This window comes from Misgurnus anguillicaudatus, chromosome 22 (assembly GCF_027580225.2).
Source record: "Misgurnus anguillicaudatus chromosome 22, ASM2758022v2, whole genome shotgun sequence".
In the NCBI taxonomy this organism is placed as follows: domain Eukaryota; kingdom Metazoa; phylum Chordata; class Actinopteri; order Cypriniformes; family Cobitidae; genus Misgurnus; species Misgurnus anguillicaudatus.
This window is the reverse complement of record NC_073358.2, coordinates 37,729,417-37,757,263: the sequence shown is the minus strand read 5'-3', so window position 1 is coordinate 37,757,263 and position 27,847 is coordinate 37,729,417. Positions and strand designations below refer to the sequence as shown.

The 27,847-nt window shown below is 38.1% G+C and overlaps 1 protein-coding gene across 3 annotated transcripts in view; it reads right to left on the bottom strand.

Annotated features, from left to right (window-relative positions):
- Window positions 1-27,847, bottom strand: part of osbp2b (oxysterol binding protein 2b) — a 115,255-nt gene that overhangs the window by 65,424 nt on the left and 21,984 nt on the right. The window contains exon 1 of one of the 3 annotated variants that reach the window (XM_055199042.2): window positions 11,259-11,611. The exons of the other annotated variants lie outside the window; for them this stretch is intronic. Coding sequence (XP_055055017.1) covers window positions 11,259-11,481 — 223 coding nt within the window. The 5' untranslated portion in view covers window positions 11,482-11,611. Of the gene's footprint in view, window positions 1-11,258; window positions 11,612-27,847 lie in introns of those variants that run through there. 3 annotated transcript variants of the gene reach the window in all.

Here is a 27,847-nt window from a genome sequence, read left to right as displayed (position 1 = left end):
TTGTTATTTTTTGTTGTGCTAGGTTTGGCCACTATGTTGATATTGCAGTTTGTCGAGCCTGAGCTGTCTACAGAGATCGCGTTTTTTTACAGTTTGATCAGCGGACAGGCAGCAAGCAGATAGTGAGGAGATGTTTGCTGTATGTAACAAAAAATGTTTTATGGTCTAAAACGCGTCAATTCGCTTAGAGCGCCTTTAATTACTGCTCATTTTACAGGTGACTGAGGCTGTAAAGGCAGTCGCTCAGTTAATGTTACCATAGACACTGATGCACACGCAGTGGCAAAACACACACACACACACACACACACACACAGCTATGGGAGATGTACAAGATTATCTACTGAGAAGAAACCAAAGACATTTAGACACAACTGCACTTTCTAATAAAGCCAAATGGGAGAAAGCAGATGGTCTGGTCTGACTAAATTCATCCGAGGATAGCAGTTAGTTTGAAGACTCCAAGCAGAGACAGATGTGTACACAAACACACTACTGAGCTTTAAAAATAATTTCTTTAAAATGTAATTTCTTTTTTGAAAATGTTTTGCACCAACAAAATAAATGGAAATTGGACATGTCTGTGAAACCCTGCTTGTAATCTCATTATGAGATTAGGAGCATCAAGTTTCATTTCACTTTCATTTCAATCTTTGACATGGGCCTACTCAGTAAATATTTAAGTTATCATCGTAATGTCCTTAAGATTAAAAAAATCTAAACTCAAGGGTTATCTCCCCCTTTAACTTGTTGGCCAAGGAAAAACAATTTGACCAAAAATTACACATCCACCCTACAGTACAAACACCTTTGTCAGTGGACAGGACAAATTACAAATGGTAATTGACTTCACAGATCCACAAAGACTTTTATGCACAAATAACAGATAATGTATTTGAGAATGGCACGTTTCTGTAATGAATATACACTGTACCCCTACTGAAGGTACATTCACATTATAGCGACTTTGTCGCTGTGTGTCGCTCATTTCTTTCAAAAGAGGTGTTTCTAAATCTAGTTGTCATAAACAAATGAGTAATGTCCACTCCAGTAACTGACGAGAGACAGATGACGTGAACTCCACTGCTTTGTTCTCATTGGTACTCGCTCCAGAAAGTCGCTCATAATTTGCATAAAGTTAAAAATTATTCAACTTTGTCATGCGATTGGACGCGCCCCAGCCAGTCACCAGCGGTCACTGTCGCTCATGTCGCCGGAAGTCACCAAGCTTCCATTGAAGTCAATAAGATTGCGTCGCTCTGCTACTGCTAGTTGCTGCTAGTCTGAATGCAGCTTTAGACAGAATAAAATGCATTTTTGCGATCTCCTCTACTGAAAAGTCAAATAAAAAGATGTGGCACAGTGTGTGTGAGAGAAGAGGATATGGCAACCTCCTTCAGATCAGCAGAGCATGGCAAGGGTGAGATTGATTTGACTGTGTTTGTTCCTCCTCAGCAGAGAGCAGAGCCACAGTCAGCAAACTGTTCAGAGACTGAACACATTAACCTTCTCATGACTCAACAACACACACAGATGGAGAACACACTGCATGCGAGCGTGCGTGTGTGTGCATAGGGTTACCTAAGGGCATTTTTCCAATAAGAGGATCATGTTGAGATAATCCTAAATGTATTACCATTGTGGTGGCTACCATATGCATTTTGAAATTGAGGGGGTGAGTGTTGGTTGCAATTCGTAATTTCACCACTAGACGCCGCTAAAATTCACACATACCATCTTTACTAAATTAAACGACAAATATTATCAACCTAACTCTTACACCACCAAGTTAATACCAGCTTATATTTTTGCTTTTTTTGTCAAGCGTTCACTTGTTTGCTGGTGGGTGTTAATCAACCACTGACCTGAAGACAGTTATTGACTGCAGAATGAATCTCAGGGGTCTAAACCCTGGAAAGGTTGAGACGGACTGAACGCTCAATCGAACCATCTCATCCCTCTTTACGTTAGCTGTTCTCAGCCACAAACACAAACGCTCATACTATTACAGTATGTACACAGACTCATGCACACTAGCTGATCTCACACATCATGCGTCTGTTTGCCGTGTCTCATGTGACTGCTGACGGAGGAATCTGTGGGATTGTTTACACCACATGTGGTATGTATATTGTGCAAAGTATGCAAATTATTCAGTATGCATGGAAAACCTGTCTCACAAGTAATCAACTGCTGCACGTTAAGGTGCAATGTGGGACTTTAGAAAGATCTCTTGCCAGAAATGCAATATACTATACATAACTATTTTATCAGTGGTGTATAAAGACCTTACCTGTATTGCTTTTATTACTTAAGAATGAGACGTTTTTATCTATGGGTCCCCTTACATGGAAGTCGCGACCATGTTTCTAAAGTAGTCCTAATTGGACAAGCTGTATTAAAGAGCGCGTTTCGTACCAACTTTGTTTCAGATGATGACAGGTTGGTCCTGTGTGACCTACCGTAGCTTCTCTCTGCGTTTCGAAATTGAGGGGTGAGCTGTGGACTAAGCTGTTGGTTGCAATTCGTAAACTTACCACTAGATGCTGCTAAAACCAACACTGGACCTTTAATGTATTTTTACCCAAAATTGTATTTAAAAAAGTCTAAAAAAAACCTAACATAATTATGGCTTGAAATAAATAAATGCAACATTTAATTAATGTACATTGCTGACTGAATTGAACATGCAAATGAGGTCATGTGACAACACAGCATAGCTACTACTATTTAACCCCTTCAGACCCTGGGCCACTGCATTGTTGTTTTCGTCAACGATGACGATAATGAAATGATTTCGTTGACGCACCTATTTTTTTCGACACTAACGCGACGATGACTAGCTAAAAATGTCTCTAAGGTGAGGAAAACATGACGAGACGCTTTCAAGTTTTCGTTGACGAGACGGAACGAAAATGATTATAAGTCTGATGTTCACAATGCATGTAATTTCTGCATATTTTGCGCGAAATCTGTCTGTTTTTAGCTAAAAAGTATCAGCAATGCTGCCGCTTCCTATTCTTGTTTTGGGTCAACACAGTCTCACTCACGCACACCACCCGGCTGCTGCCATGCCGCGCACGCGCACCAGATTTCAAACAACAACAACAACACACACCTACGGCTGTGGCGAGTTCGAAGGACCGTAGCGGTGACGCCAATAAACGGAAACGACAAAGTGATTTATGGACATACTTTCAGTATAATCCATCAGACAGAAAAACAGAATGCATATTGGGAGACGATGGTAAATGTGGCCACAAACTAGGTGGGAAGAATAACACCAACCTCAAGCGGCACCTGAAGGCTCATCACGCTAATATTTTTTAAAGGTAACTAACAAGTCACGCGGTTAACATATCATATACATTCAATTTAATCGACAATCGGCTTGTGACACATTTCATGGTAGGCTTAAGGTTTTACATGTATCTACTTGTCAAACCTAAGCCCATTTCCAATACTTTTTGTGGTGTTTTAAGTAAGGCAAGGCACGCGTTTCTCAACTTTATAAGTGAGGTCTCAGCGTAACACACAAACTCAACATGAGGGTATAGACCTTTCTCACAACTTCCGTATTTATGACCGGAAATACGCAATTGTCGCGGAAATCTACTTCCTCCACAGTCAAGGCAATGTAAAAAGCCGTATCTGTTCCATTAATTCGCTGTTGATGGTGACGTTAGACAGAAATGGATTCAGGCTATCCGGCAAGATGAAGGACCTACCTTCACCATAAGAAAGGGGAGCACTTATGTATGCAGCAGACAGTTCACTAAAGACGACTACATTTTAGGGCTCACTGGTCGCCGCTTGCAACCAAATGCTGTCTCTACCCATTTTTCTTGGAACGAGTTCACCCCGACACACAAAATACGATCACAGACATTACCAACCTTAATGCACATTTTAATAGTATTAAATACACCACACTTTTTATTTTTTTACTAAAATTGACTTAAACTTGACTAAAACCTTTTTGCGTTTTCATCGACTAAAACTTGACTAAAACCTTTTTGTGTTTTCGACGACTAAAACGAACAATTTTATAAGTGACTAAAAAGTGACTAAAACTAAAAGCATTTTCGTCCAAAAGACTAAGACTAAAACTAAAAGTGCTGCCAAAAACAACACTGGTCCACTGGAATGGACATCACATGTTTTGAGGTTCAAACCAATAAACATGCTGATCAACAAATCAAAATAAGGCACACCGATTAAACACCTGAATAATCAGGTCTGAAGGGGTTAAAATGTGCAGCGAAGCATATTGCAGGCTGTTTCACATGCTATTTTTAAAATATAGTTGGCAGTATTCACTACACTGTATACCGTACACTATTATTCTTTTTCCAAGCATCTTTCTTTCCCTCTGCAAGGTTTAACTCTGAGCACACATGTATAGCCACAAGAAACAGTTTTACTACAAAAACAGCTCTCTGAGGAACTCTTTAGGTCCAAAGATGTACTTTTTGAAAGGGTACCGCCCCAGTGGTACCTATTTTGACCATTTTTCTGACAGTGTATGTTAAGATCAAACACACAAACGCATCTGGCACCTCCAATCTGTTTTCCCCTTAGACCCACTTAATGGTATTGAGTAATATCCTATATCTATAGTATACAGCTATAGTATGCATTTACTTTGCATAATATCTTTGGGTACAACCTTCCTTATGACCCCTTTTAAATGATCAGATATATGCATACTAGTAAACCATAAAGAAAAATGTAACGATAAAATTTACATTTTAAAACAGGAAGTTAATACATTTATTATCTGGTTACATGATTTCAAATATATTGTCCCGATGTTATTCCCAGCAATTGTGCACATTCACATAGGATTTGAAATGGTTTTCAAGTTTTCTATTACAGAACTCAAAAGATTAAAAAGGATTTCTAAGAATCCCATATAAGAAGGAGGATTTAAACCCTGCCAGCTTCTACTGTGTGGCTGAAAATAGACATTTCTTAAAATGAGCAGAGAATCTTTAAGCATATCTGAATATTAAACACTAAACAGGCATTTCCATTATCATAGAAAGTACAATAATGTCTCTCTAAGCCGATTGATTAATGTGTATTAAACTGTATTGGCTAAAAAAGCATTTCCTAGTTTAAAAAGCACGCCAAGTGCCTATGGTTGTGCACACATTTACAATTATTTAAAATATCTATGAACATAATTCCACCAGCTGTCTTCTATTTTTGTTCAAAAAGCTTTGCAAGCTCAGTTATCAGAAGAACATCAACACCTAAACTGCCATATCTGGTGAACATTCTGCAGATGAAACATAATAATACAGCTATGGGCTAGATTATATTATAGCACTGCAATGGCCAGAAAGAAGAGTTCAGTCTTTTCCTCATATATTGTGTTTTGAATGCTGACCTGCATAATTGGATGCTGGAGTGTCACTAAAAAAGTCACACACACACACACATATATATATTGCTGCTGGATACATACATACATACACACACACACACACACACACACACACACACACACACACACACACACACACACACACACACACACACACACACACGTATCCAGCAGCAAGACTAGACCCAAACAAGCGACTAACTAGAATAAGCAAATCTGTTATTAGGTATAATGCATCCGAAAATTTAAATATGTAATAAGAAATAAATACAGGTTCGTAAAAAACATGAGGGTGAGTAAATAATGACAGAATTGTTATTTTTTTTGTGAACTCTCCCTTTAATATGGTGCCAGCTCCATTATAGATAAAGAGAGAGTGACTGAAAACCACTAAAACATGAACCGTTGGTCATTAAACTGAATTATGTACAGACGGATAGCAAGTTCTCTAAAAGACCAATATCTAAATGGACACAAATCAAGTGGCAGATCTTAAATGATGTTCTCAGACAACTTGAGACACTTGAAACATAGTCAAAAGCCTGCTCTAAAACATTTTTATACACACGAACTGAGCTTGTAAAATCCATCACTTTTACTGCAGTATTGCAGAATTAATTTGAATGTTCACTTAAACTAATAAGATACGCTTCTGAATGTAAAACATCAATGTAAATCAGGTTCCATTTACTCATTAGACAAAAAAATGCTGGAAATATTCCTAATTATATATATTACAATTGAATACATTTTAACATTTAGCAAATGAGCAGATGTTTTTATATGAGGTTAATAATATATAATAAGAAACTAATCTATTTACTTTTCCTAAACAAGCTGTGCTTAAAGGTGCAGTGTGTAGATTTTAGTGGCATCTAGCAGTGAGATTGTGAATTGCAACCAACGGCTCAGTCCACTGTTCACTGAAATGTATAGAGAAGCTACGTAGCTGCCACAGGACAAACATGTTGTTGTTTAAGACAAAGTACAGTAGTGACTAAACGCACTCTAAAGAGCAGTTTGTCTGTTTAGGGCTACTGTAGAAACATGGCGGCACAAAATGGCGACTTTCATGTAAAGGGACCCGTGGTGTATGTAGATAAAACAGCTTATTCTTAGGTAAAAAAAAACACATAATTCATTATCTAAAGTCTTTATACAGCACTGATAATATAGTTATGTATATCATATTGCATTTCTGTCAAGAGATCCTTTTAAATTTTACACACTGCACCTTTAAGGAATGCTGAAACTTTGTAAGATATATGGCACCTATTGCCTCAGATATGAAAAATCGCTTCGCTGTTTCCTCACCTTTGTAAGTTGCTTTGGATAAAAGCATCTGCTAAATCCCTAGAAGCAAATGTAATGTAAAACAGAATGTTATGTATCATGTTATTATAATACATATTGGGGTGGTTTCCCGGATTGGTTTCATCCTAGTCCCAGACTATGCATGTTTGAGCTGCCTTAATTTAAAAACATCTTGCACTGACATACACTATCTTTATAAGTGCCATTGTTTTGTCTCAAGATGCATAACAGTTTTTGTATGTTTGTAAAAATGACTTAAATGTCCTAATATAACAAGTGCTAGTCCTGGATAAATCTAAACCCTGTCCGGGAAACTGACCCATTTTGTTCAGTGTGTTACATTCATCAACCATTAAACCTAATTCCTGCTCAAGTGCTCAAGCAAAAACCCAAACTGATGACTAATGCAGTATTATGTTAAATAGTTATTATTAATAATGTTCAAATTTAGTGTTTTTACAGTGTTGCGGAAGACTCAAAGAAATCTTTTTAAAAGTACAATTTAAAAATGTTTGCAAACGCTGAATGACTCTAAATTAGCACTACTAGCTGGATGTTAATATTATATCTAATCAAACTACTTTATTGTTGTATATACAGCAAAACATTTTATATAGCTAATTGATCTATAACACTTAGGGGTGGTTCCTAAACAGGGATTATAGTCCTAGACTAAAATAAATGTAGGAGCTCTCCAAACTGAAAACAACTTGCACTGACATATCTTAAAATACATCAGTGCCATTGGATTTGCCTCAAAATGCAGACAAGTAATGTTTATACTAAGGCATGTTTGTTAAAACTAGTTATATTTCCTAATGAAACTAAGGTCTAGTTCTGTTTTAAATTAATCCCTGCCTGGGAAACCACCCCATAAACATACAAGACACTAATGTAATGAATACTAATAAAAAATGATTAAAGCTTAAAATAAATCCAGAAAACTGGCCTCTATTATTTTCTGAAACATTTAAGAGATATTGACTAAAGGGTTGTTCACATTTTAATGATAACCATAATGTTAACTATAAGATAGCGTCTACACCACTGGATGATAAGTTTGTAAAAAACTACATTCAATACAGTCAATTTTATTGCAACTGAAACAGCGCTGGATACCTCAGATATAACTTTATATTATGGACTTCACTTTAGCAAAGAGCTTCTCCACAATGTCGTCTGTCATTTAAGCACTTCATATTTGAATAGATTTGATTGGCTGTCAATAGTTTATTGTTCATCAATTACAAAAATTGCTCCTGAAGTGATTCCAACGATATCGTTCCATGTATCTTTATAGTTGTGGTGTGAACTCCCCTATTCTCTTTTATAGTTATATAATATTCATAATGTGAACGACCTTAAAGGGGACATTTTAGAAGACTTTTATTATGTAAAATAAATATTTGGTGTCCCCAGAGTGTGTATGTGAAGTTTTAGCTCAAAATACCATATAGATAATTTATTATAGCATGTTAAAATTGCTACTTTGTAGGTGTGAGCAAAAATGTGCCATTTTGGGTGTGTCCTTTAAAATGCAAATGAGCTGATCACTGCACTGCCCTACAAAGGCAAAAGACCTTAACTCACTAGAGTGTAGAACTAAGAAAAATGACTTTAAATTTGAGACTTTTTAGTGACTTTTGTCAGTTATTTTCTTCTTGTTTTTTATTTTCTCGAAAAAGCAACAAAATTGATTCAAGATACTTACCCACGTGATAAAGGAGGTCTTGAATGTCCCCAAAAAACTCAATAACTAATTTTCAACCAAAAACGAAGTTACTGCCTTCTGCCTTTGTAGGGCAGTGCATTAAATGGCAGTGCAGTGGTTGGATACTGCAAATTAAGGAGCGGTATTATCCCCTTCTGACATCACAAGGGGAGCCAAATTTCAATTACCTATTTTTCACATGCTTGCAGAGAATGACCAAAACTAAATTACTGGGTTGATCTTTTTCATGTTTTCTGGGTTGATAGAAGCACAGGAGACCCAATTAAAGCACTTCAACATGGAAAAAGTCAGATTTTCATGATATGTCCCCTTTAAAACTCTCAACTTTCACTCTGCCAACATCAATGTCATTGAGAAACACATTACAGAGCTGAATATAGCCTAAGTCACAAAGATACCTTGTATAAACTTCACCATACAATTACTTCTTGCAAAAGTGAACGTGCATGTCTGCACAGTGTCATGATATGCAGTAGGAATATTGTGTGTGTTTGTGTGTCTCTCACACACAAATGCACGCGTGCACAACAGTATGGACCTCTATTCTGTATCATTCGCTTATATGATTTGCTCATTTTACAGTACAGAAAATGACTTACACTTCCAACACTTCGCTAAAAGTGACAAAATCACATCAATGTCTTTTTTCTCAAACTACTTATATAATAGATTCAATACTATCTACAGTATTTGGGTTGTTTTTTTCTTTGCTATTTGACATTATCATAGTATATTTTGACACTGGGATCCACAGTGCTGCTCTGGCCCTTATGTGAGCTTTAGTCAAACAGTATGTGGAGTGACTGAACCACTCATGCGTCAACCAGAGCCATTAATGATGTATATTATTTTCTCTACAATGAACCCTGAGCTCCTCCTGGCCAAAACCTTCATCTGTCAATCTCAGTCCAGCTCTTTCACAGCGGCTGCATGAACAGGTCAGGATTCTTGAAAACCACCTGACCTTCATTGATCACAACTGCAATAACTACTTAAGAGTTTTCTACTTATAAAAGTGTGACTAGTTCCACAACTTACATCTGACTTGCTCTCACTTCCTTCATTATCAAGTGCACCTACGTCATCTAGCAAAGTGTCTCAATGTATACAACTGAAAACTTCAAAACACAGTTAACATGGCTCTTCAAAAAGAAAGCATTAAGCTAACTAAATCTGACATTAAAGCTTTGCTGTCCATACAGAGCAAATTGCTCTTAGTAACCACAATCTTGTTACAAACTAAGTATGCGTTTGTGTTTAGTTTATGCAGTCCTGTAAATGCTGCAGCGCTATATACTGAATCAAATACAAAGAAGTTCTTGTGCAGAACACTGTTGTCTAACCCAAAGTACAGTATGTCCTGCACAACTGATTTAAAATACATCATCTTTTGGAACACAGGAGCTCATAAACACACACTTTCATACACACACTCTGAGGTTAATGTTAGTGGATATGGCTCCAATAAACTATGCCCTCCAGTTAAAGGGACACTTCACTTTTTTTGAAAATGGGCTAGCACTTTTAGCATAGCTTAGCATAATCCATAGAATCTAATTAGACCATTAGCATCGCTCAAAAAAATAACCAAACAGTGTCGATATTTTTCCTATTTAAAACTTGACTCTTCTGTAGTTACATCGTTTACTAAGACCAATGGAAAATTAAAAGTTGCGATTTTCTAGGAACTATACTCTCATTCTGGCGCAATAATGAAGGACTTTGCTGCCGTAACATAGCTGCAAGAGGCGCAATGATATTACGCAGCAGTTTAAAATAGTCCCCTTAGTATCCTCCAATAGCACGGGACAATTTTCGGGCACTGCATAATATCATTGCACCTCCTGCAGCCATGTTACAGCAGCAAAGTACTTGATTATTACGCCAGAATGAGAGTATAGTTCCTAGCCATATCTGCCTAGAAAATCGCAACTTTTAATTATCCATCGGTCTTGGTACACGATGTAACTGCAGAAGAGTCAAGTTTTAAATAGTAAAATATCAAAACTCTTTGGTTAATTGTTTAGGCGCGATGCTAATGTTCCAATCAGATTCAATGGATTGTGCTAAGCTATCCTAAAAGTTGTAACGCCAGACCCAGAGATCGACTGAATTGATTCCAAAACCGTAAAAATTAAATGTTCAACTCTAGAGGAGCTGGAAAATGAGCCTATTTTCGAAAAATGTGGAGTGCCCCTTTAACATTCAGGCAGGGTGTACAGCATTACTTTTTCATACATATACTTTTTTAAAGTGTTATCTTAGTACCAAAATTTCATGCACCACTACTGACTTGGTACCAAAATACCGGTATTTTCGACAACACTAACAAAGACATTAATCAAACTTACTTTTACATTACACATTTCACAGTATTTAACTTTTTTTACTTCCCCTTTGTTTTGTAATGACCAAAATAATATAAAACTAATTTATACACTACATGGATCAAACTCAACTGAGTATAGCCAAAATTACCAAATACATAAAAACCCAAAGAACAACACTACAATAACACCAAACATGACTTCCACTGATGATGTCACCACTATTAAAGAGCAAATAACTATTAGGAACAACAAAGTATAAATTTGCGCACAAACACAATTCAGAGAAAGAGAGAGGGGAAGAAAGAGAGAGAAAAAAGAAAACCATGTACATCACATCATGCCTATACACGTCAATCAACTTCTGCAAATGAAAATGTAGCTGACAGGAAGTGCTGACCCACACTTCCTGTAGAGAAGTCCAGGCGAAACAGACATGCAGTGAAATCAAAGCAACACACAGCGAGAGTCAGATGGACATCCAGTACAATACCTCTGAGGCAGGTGAGGTTCAAGAGATGACAGAACGAAGAGGAGCGAGTCGGGGCCCGTACCAGAGCAAGAGGGGCAGGATTGTGTGATATAGATGAGGAGGTGTCATCTCTTCCTTCTCTTCCTCCGGGTTGAGAGCACTGACTGCGGCCGAACCGGCTCAGACAGCCCCCGCTGCAGAAGGAGCGCACGTTTACCGGCTCCCAGCATGCTCCACTCTTCATTCCACAACACTACGGCCCGCCGCTCCTCTTGTCCTCCACACACGCTGACGCAACCAGCCGCTGCGCAGGAAGTACGCCCGGACTGCTACATCAGCCGGATGAGTGTGGGGAGAAACGGTCGAGAGTTCTCACAGAGTTCCGCGCGTACACGCGTACACACGCTGCCTGGCATGCCTCAAAGGAGCAAATGCTTCTCCTGGGCCTGAACAAGTATAACGGCCTTGATTTCACATCTTCACTAACCTGCCTAACCTTCAGAGTGCACACGCTTACTATGAGACCGCAGAATACCGTATTGGCATTCCTCTCTTCGTGCACAGCTTAATGCAGTGTGGTGGTGAAGGAGGGTGGGGGATACTGTAGTCTGCAGTACATTGCTGTCTTTCTTAGAATAGACAGATGAACACATACACTCCTCTGGCTCTGCTTTTACAAACACGTCATACAATGATATACTGGGAATTAAAGGGGAAGACCAGGAGGAATCATCAGAATCATATATCAAAAGCTTTTCATATTATCCAAAGTGGCTTACATTATAATTATTACAGGAAATCTGGAGTGACCCAAGTTTAAAGTCAACATGAACAGAATCTGGTGTTATTTATTTCAAAGAAAATAAGCAATTTGTGATTTATTGTTTTGTTTTGCATAATGTCAAAGATTAGCAATGTGAAATCAAGTTTTTAGGGTAAACTTCCCTTCTACTTGAGCAATAGCAGGAAACTGCAGGATCTCTTAAACCTACATAAAATTAAATCCTAATTTCTAATTTTATAGAAATTAGTCTTTTACTTTACTGCTCAAAAACACTGAGCAGAAGAGATGTCACACTAAACACTGACGATGCCTAAAGAAGACATTTAGTCTTAAAAATTATTTTTTTTTTAAAATTGTACATATTTCCTGTATTTTCTGTTTGTATCTTAATAAAAGAAATTGAAAAATAAATATGAATGGACATTAAAACTTCTAAAACAAAAAGTCTGGTGGTGGTGGTGGCCTAATGCTGCGTTTACACCAGCCGCGGTAGAGGCGTGAAGCGCAAGTGATTTCAATGTTAAGTCAATGTGAAGACGCGTTAACGCGTGTCTGGAGGTAGGTCTCGCGGCGCGAATGAGGCTATTGGCGCGGAAGACGCAATTCCGCCTCACTCGCGCGTCTAGTTCGCGCGAATGGTGCTTTTTGTAGATTTTGTGTTTGACGCAAATTTGCGGCTGACATCTGAGTTGAAAAATTTGAACTTTGGCGGAATTTCACGCCGCGTTAACCAATCAGGAGCCTGCTTGCTGCTGTGGCGGCAGCCCCGCCCGGAGTCAGTCATTCAACCTGAAGGAATGCTTGATATTGTCCGTGAGCAGTCACCAGGAGTATATGACACAAGTTCTTATTTCTATAGCAATAGGAATAAAAAGGACCTTGCTTGGAAGAGTGTCAGTGAGGACATTGGGCAACCTGGTAAGTTGTACACATTTCACTTTTGAGTCACGTGATGTTTACCAACCCAAGACGTTTATTTTCCCCCTATAGTAAGGTTACCAAATACAAACTGGTTACTCTCTCAATAAATGCACAATCAACAACAGCCATCTTGCAAACAGACAACTGCATAGCACTTGCCCCTCCCACAAGAAGCAGATTTTGCCTCTGACGCGCGTCTAATGTTTGGTTTTTCCCCGCGTCTACTTCGCTCTAGACGCGTGAATGCATTCAAACTGTTCAAGTGGCAAACTAGGCACGTTAGACGCGATTTTGACGCCTCAAACGCGGTTGGTGTAAACGTAGCATAAGACTTTTGCACAGTACTATAAGCCATATTGAGACAACATTTCTTGCAAACACTATGAGCACTTCTTGTATGACAAGTTGCTTGATTGTTTCCTATCCTTGTAAGTCACTTTGTATAAAACTGTCTGCTAAATGTCTAAATGTAAATGCAAATCCAATTAAAATCCTCTGAAACTCGGCAGTATGGAAGTAATTGGATCAAACCACCAAACTGGTTTCTACCCAAAGCTTTAAGTACACACTGTCAAAAAGTATAAGTATTTATGCAAATAGCAAATTTTGGCACAGCATCTCTACATTTTGGCAGTTCATTACTAAAAAAATTCTCCTATATTTAAAAATGTCCAACTAATGAGTGTCGAGAGCCCTCATACAGTTAAGCACCAGCAGAGCTCAGTGTCCGCTAGCTGCAGTGCCCTGAACATTTATAGCAGGACAAGGTCACTGATGTGCTGTAACAATCACACACACTCCACAGCAGGGCTGGTATTACTATATTACTGCTGCTGCTCCACAAGGTCACTTTCACTAATGTGTACGTGTGTGAATCCATCAGTGTCAGTTGTATTAAACAACACTGACATGTACCAAAGAACACGGATATCAGCACATGCCACATACATGCTAACACAAACGTTTGATTTTCCATCATAGTGGGGTTTCATCCAAACACAAGCCAATGTAGAAATCTTTTTGTGTTTTATATGTGTGCAACATCATTGCATAAATGATGGCTTTTTTAAAGACATCCATCCACCAATAGACCATAGACTGTAAGAAAGATTGACAATGTATCTCAAAAAACTTTAATTGTAGAAAAGTAAAGCCAAGCTCAGCTTTTTGGGAGCCAGAGTCTGCGCAGTAGGGACCACGTAGTGGAGCCGCTGTATCAAAGTCTCGTTTGTCACAGCCCTTTTTAATAGCATCTTATAACTAACTAACAACACTAAACTTATTACTAAAACAAACACTAAAGTACATCTAAAGTATGATAACTAGTACATCAGTATTATAAGAAATATCTAAAATAACAGAAACCATCTATGGGAAATATTTTTTTAAAGGCGGGGTGCACGATCTCTGAAAGCCAATGTTGACATTTGAAATCACCTAAACAAATACACCCCTTATAGACCCCCCCTCCCAGACACATAGGCAACCCAGGCAACGATGACGGTTAGTAGACACGCCCCTTACCGCTGATTGGCTATAAGTGTGTTTTGGTACTTGGCCTGACTCCCTCTTTCAAGCGTTTCTCAAAAATAGTGCACCTCGCCTTTAAGTGTAATCTTATTTTTAGGTTTGGCTCACGTCCCATTTGTTTACATGGGGAGGGTGGGGTTTATGACATATACTGCAGCCAGCCAACAGGGGGTGATCTAAATGTTTTGGCTTCACTATTAGGATGTGTGTGGCACGCCTGAGTCAGACAAACAGAATTTATTCATCACTAATTCATTGGTTGAGCCAACGTTGTTATTTACAGCTTTGTCAGGCCACTGAAACAAACAGACTGGATTTACATTTTGTGCTACCGAGCAATAAAGAAATTACCAGCTTGACTCTTATTTAATTATTTACTACATATATTAGTCAGGTTTTTCCTGGTCTCTACAATGTAGGTGATTTCAGGGTTTTTATCCCTCTGGAAAATGTGGTTCTTTGGACAATGCAGGCAATCCTGACCAACACTTCGAACATAAGATGGCTAACGTCTTGTCTTTAGTTCACATCTGAATTACAGATTGTATCCATGATGTGTGAAATTGTTTTGCTTGCACTTTTATAGCAATTTTAAATCTTGAAACAAATAATAGTTACTTACAACATCCTGAGACTTGATCACCTTTTGCCTAACACTGTAGTTGTGGAACAGCACTGAGTTCCTCCATACAGAAGAGCAATTGCGGCCGTGATTTACTCAGATAATTGGCGGCAGAAATAATGAGTGTAACAGATGAAGAAAATAAAGGGCAGATGGCTCACCAGTGACAGGCCTCACACAATTATTACATGATCTGACAGCAGTAGTTTTGCACTCTCTACCGTACATGCAGATGTTTCCATCAAAATAAGGGGATTTGCTGAATTAGGAAAACAGCCAGCGTTCCTTAGCAGTTGAACTGAGGTAAAAAAAATCAACGTAAAAATTACATCAGCTTGCAAACATAACACAATTCAGATATACAGCAATTTAAAGTAATCTGGGGCACCATTCACTTCCACAGTATTATTTTCTCCTACTATGGAAGTCAATAGTGCCTCAGGTCTGTTTGGTTATTAAAATATCTTTCTTTTATTCAGCAGAAAAAAGAAATGTATAAGTTTGGAACAACTTGAGGGTAAGAAAATGATGGCAGAATTTAATATTTCAGTGAAATTATCCCTTAAGCAAAATGTAAACATTTTGCCAAAAAATCTTTTTAGATCTCCATATCTTCTATCCCATATGCATTTAGCTACGCAAATGAAAAAAAAAAACTTGTTTAATGGCCACCACTTAACTTACTTCTCACTGAGCTAAAAATGTCCTTTATAACCATAGATAACAGACCTAACATATTACTGCAATAGTCAAAGTCATATAGAAAGCGTGAAAGACATAAACTGGTAGAAAATTGTGATCTGAACAAGCTCCTGAAGAAATACAGATATGAAACATGCTAAAAGAGGAAGTCTATATTTAAACCCCAGCTAAATCCACTGGAGGACAGCACATATATCTCAAAGAGTAGCACACTGATAATAAATAAAAGAAATGGTGAGTGGATGTATCCTAAAAAAATCACAAATGGAGAGCTGAAAACATTGTGAGGAGCATGAAAATGTACACATACACGTACACGTGTTTACCTGCCATTACACTAACTGACAGAAACTGAAAGAAAACTAAATACTTAATAATAATAATTAATACATAATAATGAATACTTTATGTTAAAGAAAATGTCAAAGTGCTAGTTATAATAATAATGCATTTTATTTGGTGTCGCCTTTTTAAAACACCCAAGGTCACATTACAGAGAAGCCAAGTAAAATCAATGCACGTAACAAAGCACACAACAAACAATGCACATGTGCAGTTCAAATGCAGTAAAAACACAATAATACATATTATAAATAGCCATAATAAAAATATACGTTTTAGATGTGTTTTAAAAGTTGGCAGGCAATCGCTTTTTCGAATATCATGCGTAGTTCAACAGGCGAGGGGCAGCGTAACTAAAAGATCTGGCACCCATGGTAGTCGAAAAATTGAAGACGAGGATCTGAGGGCATGTGAAGGATTTTGAACATGAAGAATTTGATACACTTGCACGATTATAAAGTGCCTTGTAAGTAAGTAGAAAGATCTTAAATTCAACTCTATATTTAACTGAAAGAACTGGAGAGAAGTGCACTGTGAAAGGTGTTCCAGAAAGAAACTTATATGTAATACTGTCTGTAAGTGTGTTATTTTCTGCGAAAAAGGGCTCACACATTGACCTGAAAGTGTTTTTAATAAAACTTTCTAATGCAGGAGCGTGTTAATAATAGGGCTTATCATTTGAGATAAAATAGGAATTCTCAACCCTAATAAATAGAAAAAAATCTTATGAAAGCTTTAAATTAGTTTTGTTGGTTTATACACTCACCTAAAGGATTATTAGGAACACCTGTTCAATTTCTCATTAATGCAATTATCTAAACAACCAATCACATGGCAGTTGCTTCAATGCATTTAGGGTTGTGGTCCTGGTCAAGACAATCTCCTGAACTCCAAACTGAATGTCAGAATGGGAAAGAAAGATGATTTAGGCAATTTTGAGCGTGCCATGGTTGTTGGTGCTTGACGAGCCGGTCTGAGTATTTCACAATCTGCTCAGTTTCTTGGATTTTCACGCACAACCATTATAGGGTTTACAAAGAATGGTGTGAAAAGGGTAAAACATCCAGTATGCGGCAGTCCTGTGGGCGAAAATGCTTTGTTGATGCTAGAGGTCAGAGGAGAATGGGCCGACTGATTCAAGCTGATAGAAGAGCAACTTTGACTGAAATAACCACTCGTTACAACCGAGGTATGCGTCAAAGCATTTGTGAAGCCACAACACGCACAACCTTTAGGCAAATGGCCTACTACAGCAGCAGACCCCACCGGGTACCACTCATCTCCACTACAAATAGGAAAAAGAGGCTACAATTTGCACGAGCTCACCAAAATTGGACAGTTGAAGTCTGGAAAAATGTTGCCTGGTCTGATGAGTCTCAATTTCTGTTAAGACATTCAGATGGTAGAGTCAGAATTTGGTGTAAACAGAATGAAAACATGAATCCATCATGCCTTGTTACCACTGTGCAGGCTGGTGGTGGTGGTGTAATTGTGTGGGGGATGTTTTCTTGGCACACTTTAGGCCCCTTAGGGCCAATTGGGCATCGTTTAAATGCCACGGCCTACCTGAGCATTGTTCCTGACCATGTCCATCCCTTTATGACCACCATGTGCCCATTCTCTGATGGCTACTTCCAACAGGATAATGCACCATGTCACAAAGCTCGAATCATTTCAAATTGGTTTCTTGAACATGACAATGAGTTCAATGAACTAAAAAGGCCCCCACAGTCACCATATCTCAACCCAATAGAGCATCTTTGGGATGTGGTGGAACGGGAGCTGCAAGATGCTATCAATATGGGCCAACATTTCTAAAGAATGCTTTCAGCACCTTGTTGAATCAATGCCACATAGAATTAGAGTTCTGAAGGCGAAAGGGGGTCAAACACAGTATTAGTATGGTGTTCCTAATAATCCTTTAGGTGAGTGTATGTTAATGTGTGTATATAAGAAGATACTTTTGATCACTTTTCCCATATTCAGTTTGGGTTTTTTATCGCTGAGATGACTATTCTGAAACACCAGGTGCAGAATAAGAACATAAGATCAGAAAAAAGAATATTTCTATGGGGTCACATGCTGCATCACAATTTCCCTACTTAACCGTGCTTTAAACATACTATTATTGGGGACATACTAATTTTAATTATGCAAGTATGCAAATCGGAACGCTAGTTTTTTCTATATTTCTTCGCATTGAGTTTGTGACATGAGCTTCATCAGCAAGTCAGACAGCCAATCAGCTGCAGGATTGCAGCACACAACCATTGGCCTCTGCTTACAGACGAATAACACACACATACACACTATCATTCCTCAATTACAACCTGCCACAACATTTCAGAGCAAATCCTCAAGCGCCCCCATGCAATTACTGCTGTATGTCAATATACACACAAACAGTGAATCACACACACAAACAGAGATATCTTAAATGTCTCAGGAGTCAATATTCTTCAACAAGCATTACTTAGTAAGACCAAATGAGAGATAAACAAGGCATCAAAGATTTATTATCAGATGAGAGACACAGTCTGCTGCCCTTAGCTATGTACTTTTATATAAAGACGACATACATTATGGTCGTGTTTACATAAAAATGTACATCATCAAACCACTGAATAGAGTACCTATTATAAAGTATTTCAGCTAATGAAACTGCATTAGGGTGCTACGGCAGACTCATTTGACCAGAGGGTCCCAGAAGATAATGATACCGACTTAAATCTTCTGTCGTCTCATTCTGCATGTCAACCAGTCAGTTCCTCCTGCCCTTATCCCCTGAAGAGCCTGGCTGTGATCCAGTTGGCTGCTCCTGGATACTTTGAACAGAGCACCATTGACCCAACTGGTACATACAGCACCCTACTTAATAAGCCTACATGTATCAAAAAACAAAAACACTTGGACGTCTTTTATGTGCTGAAATATCATAACATTCAGGGAGTATAAAAATATGTTGTACTTGTGCATGTTAAGTGGGTCCAGAGACGGTTAATCAAATGCAGATGATGGTTCATCAATTGCAGGCACGAGACAGCAATCCAATTACTGTAGCTTGGATCAGGCTGATTATTTATATCTGCCTCAGCTAAAAAGAAACATGCCAATGTCACTTGCACACACATTAGTAGTCAAGATAGAGACATTAAATCAACATATTAGAGATTTTGTGGCTATTATATTCTAGTGCACTGCTGTTATCACAAATGGATATCCATACGGTCCAAGGTGACCCACCGCAGCGACACCGTTTTATATCATAGCTCTTTCCTTCTATAAACGATTAATACGCCATATGCTCTTGTTCCTCTTGATCTCTCTCTTCCTCCACTATCTTCATTGATCATTTAAGAAAGCAGTCTTTGTGTTGGCTGAAAAAGGTGTTTACACTTGTTTATGAGCGAAACAGATTGTTTACTGGTTTACATGAGGCCAGCGGTCGTGATTGAGTGTTGTTTTGCTGAGATGGTGGACACTGAATATGTTCCCGAGGGCCGGGAGGGTAAAAACGCTCTGATCTGTCCATCTGCCTGCTTGTCTTTCTCACACGCACACACGCACTTTCGACTCTCCCTTATCTCCCTCTTGGTCTCTCACTTTCTCTTTCCAAGCCTGCTATGTTTCACACCAGTGAGCGTTTTAAAGAGAAATGGCTTCTATACTAGTTGGTGCTAGTCGTCTTGGTTTATGTGAGTATTTATGTGTGAGTGTAAGTGAGAGAAAATGTGAGAAAGAACTGCAAAGATTTTGGGGGTATTTATGGATGCTTTAGTGAAACTCGAATACTGCTCTGGACTGTTTTCTAGTTCATCTTCATAGTTTGAAACGAGTGGGTGGTCACACTAGACTTGCAAATATTTTATGGACGTTGCTGTGAATATGGGTGGGGAGCACTTTGTTCATCTTTGCTTTTCAGTAGAGAAGGAAAGGTCACACCGTGATGGGTTTTTTACTGGTCACATATCTCCTCCACATGATACGAATTCACCAGACTTGAACTTTGATATGCAGCGAAATGCAAAATATCTTCGCACAAGCTTGTGTTTCCAGTCTGATGCTTTTGCATGAACAAAAGTCAATGGAACGAAAACTGTGGTGTGATCGGCCCTTAAGATGTGAAGGGTTCGGAGACCTTAAGAGGATGGCTATTCTGACTCCTCAACCATGTGGCGAGAGCATATGCCCAATTAAACCAAACAAGCAATAACTGAGGAGCGAGTAAGTGAAGCGAAAATAAACATCACTGGATTGAAAGTATATCACACAAACAGCGAAGACAAAATACAGGAGATATAAAAAAGACATCAGGTGACATATGGGAAGACATTCAGACCTATTTTGGGGTAGCCATACACCATTTACAAATTACTGACTAGTAATTTGTAATTACAACATCAAATCAAAATGTTGAATTGTACATTGCTCGAGTCGTCATCAGAATACACTGCAAGAAAAATGACTTTCTTAGTATTTTTGTCTTTTTTTCAGTAGAAATATCTAAAAATTCTTAAATTAAGATGCTTTTTCTTGATGAGCAAAATGACCTAAGAAAATAAGTCTAGTTTATAGACAAAAACTATACAATTTAAGTAAATTTTAACTTAAAACAAGCAAAAATATCTGCCAATGGGGTGAGAAAAAATCTAAAAATAAGTTTTCTTTTTTCTTAAACTCCATTGGCAGATAATTTTGCTGGTTTAAGCACAACTTTGCTGAAATTGTATAGTTTTTGTCTAAAAACTAGACTTATTTTCCTAGGTCATTTTGCTCATTAAAAAAATACATCTTGATTTAAGAATTTTTTGATATTTGTAGTGAAAACAAGACAAAAATACTAAGTAAGAAAGTCATTTTTTGCAGTGTAGTCAACATGATCTCATGGAAATCCATGTTTTAGTCACAAAAAATTTGATCACTTTATCCGTGACCATGTCACGGAATTCAGCTTTTTTCCGTGACGGGACCACGGAGGTCTTTTCCGTGTCACTCCCACGGATTTCTTGTGTCATTTTATGTATTGTTTTCTCATTGTTTTTTCTATTTTTTTAAATCATTGTCGCTTGGGGTTGGGATTAGATTTGGGGTTTGGGTTAGGATGTACTTTTATGTTAGGATGTACTTTTATGTATTGGTTTCTACATGTCTTTCTTCTGCTTGTAAAACTATTCTCGCCTGGAGTTGGGGTTTGTGTTAGGATCTCTAAAAATGTAAAAGAAAGTGATTCCAACCTTAACCCCAAGCGACAATGGTAAGAAAATAGGAAAAAAACAATGAGAAAACAATATATAAAATTACACGAGAAATCCATGGGAGTGATATGGAAAAGCTGAATTCCGTGACATGGTTACAGATAAAGTGAAATTTTCCATGACTACTGTATAACACGAATTTTCGCGAGATCAGGTTGAAATAGTACGTGTGGTACGTGTACGCACGTGGCACACCGCTGGACAAAAACAGACAATAAGAAAAACAGACATGAATAAAAGATAGATTGCGATGGTCTTGCGATCAAATATTTACTTTCTGGCAGTGAAATTTTGCATGATCCTGCAACATGAAATGACGTATTGATCAACACGATGTGTAGCTAAAAGTTAAATATGTTTTACTGCGTAAACTCAATGTAAGGACACTGCTGAACTTAACATTGCAATAGTCATAATAAATATTCAGAATTACTGTTTATACAGGCAAGGCATATACGTTTATGTAGATGCAAGCTTCCTGTGGCATCCACGATTCCCCTTGCTGTGTTTGTTAATGCATCCTGATGACGTTTACTAACTTGCGTCTTGGCCTACGAAAAGACAGGTGTCATTATCGTACAGGCTACATACAAATATATTAGATCCATGTCGCACAGTGTGATCTGTTGTGATCTTATAGACCGTTTCATCGGACGCACGTGCGGTGACGCAATACGCATCTGGTCCAAAATTTACTTCCGGTTTACTTTAGTTTTTTTTAATGGTCTGACTAGTTGCTAAACTCAATTCTTCAACAAATACCTCCTCGAAAATAACAAGTGTTTTTGTTTCCTAGGTAGTCTATAGGTTTTTTTGTTTGTTTGTTTTATGAATAAACTACGTTTATAGTACTTTGTTGTTATTTTTTCTTAACAGAGTTTACCGGAAGTTACGTGTTGACCACGAAAGCTGGTTGTTTATATTGTTACTGCTGTAACCGTCTATAAGATGGCAAAAAACGTGCTGTAGCAGGCAGGAAGTGAAAACATTTAAAAGACTTGCTACACTAAGAAGTGAAAAGTCCAACAAGAAGGAAATAATCTGAATGTATAAATGAGGATAAAAGACATGCCCTGAGAATGAAGAAGAGAGAGAGGAAAAATGTGTGTGGCAGAAAATTATTTTTAGGAGGAAAAATAAAAAGCAAGCTGACAAAAAGCAAGCAAAATGCAATGCCCATAAGAAAGCATGCTAATCCAATTTGGAGACTTTAGTCTGCACATGAATGACTGGACATCTGGGCAGATGTCCAGTAGATTCATACATTGTAAACATCAGCAAAGCTGGATTCAGAATGCTTTCATTGACCTATTCCTCCATCTCTCCTCTTTTTCTTCCTTTCCTATTATTCTGATAATCAAACATGACTGTTGTAGAAACCAGGGTGTGTGTATCCACGCATACAAGTCTCCCAACTGTACTGTAAGTCTCCCTATGGGCTGAAACACACACAAACATGTTTGTTTTTCCAACATGATGGTGACTTTCCATTGATTTCTATTGTTTTAATACTGAGGATTTTTTTTAACTCTACCTCTACACCTGACCTTGTAAGAACCTTTTTGTGTTTTAACTGAGATATTATTTTGTATGTTTATTAAAAAAAATCTTATAAGGACCCCTGATTGCACCCACAATATAAATCGACCCATTTACGCTGTAGATGAAACCAACTACACAAACAAAATTTAAATTAAGACCTGCATACGTTTACTCTCGCTCTCCACCACACGCACGCGAACCACATGCAAATCACACCATACCCGATGAACAAAGGTAGAAAAGGAAGAGCAAAAGATATGAGGCGAAGAAATGGATGGAGGTGTGAAGAAGAGGGAGAGAAAGGGTTAGTAAATCAGGTCAGCAGAAGTGTATGTGTGAGAATATAAAACATACACTGTGACATGTCACAGCACTGAGACATCTAACACACGCCCCACAAATAACACACACAACCATATACAAACAACATGCACAAGGTCACAGATGCACCGTAGAAACTTACACAACTTATATTTCATAACCTAATACATTTGATATTAATAACAAAACTACAACTGCATACACACTTTATACTTTATACATCTAACACAAGCTGTATTTTTATAAATCCTCTAACAACAGAATACACGCAACAACACAAGACATCAATCCAAACATTAGAGCAGATAATCTTGAACCTCTGGACAAATGCTATGATATTACTTACATACAAAAGAGAGTCCACCTTCTCCTCCTCTTATCCACTGGGAAGAGATTCACTCCTCAGTAAAGCATTCAGCCAGAGCAAGCGAAAGAAAGAGAGAGAGAGAGAGAGAGAGAGAGAGAGAAAGAGAGAGAGAGAGAAAGAAAGAGAGAGAGAGCCCGTCTATGAGCTCATCCTCATAAAAGAAGAGGTCACTTCTGTCAGTTCTCTGCTCTGGTTTATACTCAGATAAAATGAATGAGCTTTACTGAGAGAGATAGAGAGAGACAAAGGGAAGAGTGACAGGGAAAAAGGGATTAAGAGAGGGAGGGAAGGAGTGTTTCCCAGTGGAAAAGGACAGACAGGTTGGAAAATAAGAGAAATAGAGCGATAGAGAGGTATATCAGGGACACTAGTCTGAAAGCATCACCTCTTAAAGGTGCTGTAAGCGATGCTAGTTTTAGAATCTCTGCCAGACTTCGTCTGCGAATTAGACACGCCCCTCTCTCCAAAACTCCAAGGATATGCACACAGAGTGCTTGGAAACCATTTTAATGAGAGACGAAGGTAGAGCAACAGTACTGTACAGATTGAATAACCAGGGGTGCGTTTCCCGAACAACGACGTAACTCGCTGCTGAACCAACAACATAGTACAATGCATAGTTGGAGAAACTAACTACCTTGTCACGATGTTTCCCGAAAGCATAGTAACTTTGTTGCACATTCGTCGTTTGAACCATGTTGGTTTAACAACATAGTTGAGGATGTCACGTGGGAGGTAAAGTACTAATTAATCTGTGCAAATCGTTTTTTGTTTTTTTTTGCTGTAAATAACATAAATTGCATCGGAAGATTGATTTTGTTTTCGTGATTTAGTTATCTGTTGTTTATTTTCAAGATATTTAATTAATGCGTAAGGTCTCTCTCCCAGGGATTCCCCAGGGTCTTTAAGCTCGTAGAACTGCGCACATGCACAGTTTATAAATGCAGCGCTTTAATTCTCTTTACAAACTTAAAGACGTAAAATAACATTTTTATATATTTAGAATGATATAGAATGTACTACATGTTTTTTGCTTATTTTGTTCAAAAGCATGATCAACGTAAGTCTACATATTATAATAACAAGGAACTACGCTTCTAACAACAGGTGAAGAGCTGTCATTCAAACCGCACAAGTTTGCGATGCAGGTTGCGAATGTTCGTTTGAACTTTGGTTTCGGGAAACACCAAATCATTGCAGTGTTTCCCATACATTGATTTACTCGTGGCGCACCGCCACGGAATCAATACTGGCCGCCACGAATAGATTTTTCATGATTCCCATTTACATTTTACTGTTTAAAAACGTCTTAATTCATTGTTGCAAGTGCCCAGTGCGCCCCCTCTCCCCCTCCCTTTCTCTAATGTTGCGTGCAGCGCGCGCCTCTCTCTGTCACATAACAGTGAAAAACGTGGCGTGTTATCAATGTCCGTTCCTCTGTATACTTTCTTTTTTGCGTAAATGTCAACAGTCACAGATTTTACTGACAGAGAAGGTGGCTGATCGAGTTTATCATGACTTGACGAAAGGTTAGCATTAGTGTTTCCCACACACACACATTTTCTCCCTCTCTATAATGCGGTATGCCTGCGCATGTGTTTTGTAGTAACTTTGTGTAACAGTTACTGTGTATTCTTTCATATTTCGGAATTTGCACCGAATTGTCTGCGCTATACGCGACAACAAAACTCACATTTACATAAAATGACACGAGAAATCCGTGGGAGTGACAAGGAAATGACATATGTGGTCCCGTCACGGAAAAAAGCTGAATTCCGTGACATGGTCACGGATAAAGTGATAAAATCATGATAAATCATGGATAAAGTGATCAAATCACTTGTAGAATCACGAGTAAATCAATGTATGGGAAACGCCAAACATTGCAGTGTTTCCCATACAAAATCATAGTTCAAAAGAACATTCGCAAGCTGCATCGCAAACTTGTGCGGTTAAAACAACAGCTCTTCACCTGTCATTTGAAGCATAGTTCCTTGTTATTATAATATGTAGACTTACGTTGATCATGCTTTTACATTCATGTAGTACATTCTATATCCGTCATTCTAAATATATATACATTTTATTTTACGTCTTAAGTTTGTAAACAGAAAAGCGCTGCATTTGAAAACTGCGCATGTGCGCAGTCCTACAAGCTTTAAGACCCTGGGGAATCCCTAGGAAACTTGTGTATGAATGATGAGAAGAGGAACACCACTGGCTTCAATGTAAATGTATGGTAATTTTGTCAGATGATGTCGCGTTTATAAATCAGGATTTTAGCAGCAGTTGTATTAAACACGAGGTGTTACTGGGTCGTGTTTAGTAATTTTTTATAGTCTACTCATTTTATGTCTGACAACAGAACTGATAATATGTAAAAACAGCATTCAGTTGTGTAAAATGCAATATAATGTGACAGATCAAAGAGTAGAAGTAAAACATATTTCAGGTGCCAACACTCGATGATGTCACATATATGCTAATTAGCGTGTGAGGTCATCACCGCAACAAGTCGCTCAAAATCCTGTGGGAAACACTGCATTGAACTTTGTCAGTAATGACAAAACTTACGACAGTAGTTGGCTAACAATGTTTTTGGTAAACGCACCACTGACTGGTGAATTTGGCATTACACTGACCTTGCATAGGATCTTTGAAATTAGCAAAATGACAATCAAAACAATGTTAACGTTTATTTTTGCCTGGCTGCCAAACCTCTTTTCGCACAGTGGTGATTCATGCTCACCGCCTTCTTGCATCTTTAGGAAACATTTTTATTTTCAATGAGGCATTTGTATCAGAAGGCAGTTTAGCCAGTAGCCAGACCGATAAACAAACACAGACCCGAAGTTAACTTCAGGCTAGCCAGGCACATAACCGTGACAATGCGTGTGCGTCCGATCAAACCTATAATGCTGTTTGCTATTTTTAGATGGGCTGCCCTAAAAACATGCAAAATTCAGATTAACTGACAGATAGGGCCGCAAACCATTCTGATTTACTAATAACAGAATTGTGTTTGTTTGACTTCATAATATTTTGCAGATTTTAGCAATACCTGCCAGGCAATAGTAATGCATTCCATTAAAATTGCATATAGCACCTTTAATTGATGACACTACGCTCAAACATACTTCAGCACCATGGACAGAGGACTAGAGATATATATTGAGAAAGAGAGCAAGCACAAGATGAAAGGCTAAATGAGAAAGTGCACGTCAGGCACCCTGCCGTGGGTGTGAAGTGATGACCGGAACGTAAGGCTCCTCATTCTCACCTTGTGATTTGTGTTAGTGAGGAATGCTGGGTAATGAGCGTGAATGCCAGAACTGATCATTTAGCTACACTTTCTCAAAATGCCAAAGAGGAAGCCGAAACACGTGTGTGGGTAGGAAACCTTCATAAATGTGAAAAGGTACTTTCTAAACGACAATGTAACAAAAGCTCATAATGAAAACAGAAGGAAACAAATGAGATATAGAAGTGAAAATGGACAGTTTCATTTTAGATCTGATTCAAAGTAAATGCATGCATCTGACAAATGCTTTTATCCAACAAGACACACTTTTTTGACCAGTATTGTGTTCCCTGGGAATAACGTACAACCTTTGCATTGCTAACGAAATGCTCAACCAGCTCAGCTCTAGAAATACTACACAATACCAAAAGATTATTTCATTTTATGAAAAATGTGAGTGCTGCTTGCTCATGCAAAACTGGCCATGACAGGGAGTTTTGGGTCAATGATATGCAGTAGTTGATTTTGATATGAAGTGATTTTATGCATGTTTCTATATCCACAAGCCCATGTCAATAGTCTTGTCTTTATGTTTGGCTTGGGTCCCCCTTTCAATTTTAGTTTAATTTTATGTGTCACAAGAACAAGGTATTATTAGAAACATAATAACAGGGCACTCGCCTCAAAGCTGTACATTTTGATGATGTCACTTATAGTAAATTCAGTAACATGTCAAACCTGGATAACTTGAGTTACGTATTAGTGATGAGTAGTAATAAGAATTATGCTTGACTTACCAAGAACCATTAACTACAATATCTGGACATACTGTTGGTATTGTGGATACTGGACTTTATACCTATTAAGGATGGCCTGCCACCTGCTGGTTTGTGCTGAAATGACACTATAAAATGGTGGGATTAACAGGGAGTGTATTCTCCATACACCAGTTGACAGATTCTTTGTCTATAACAACTTACAGT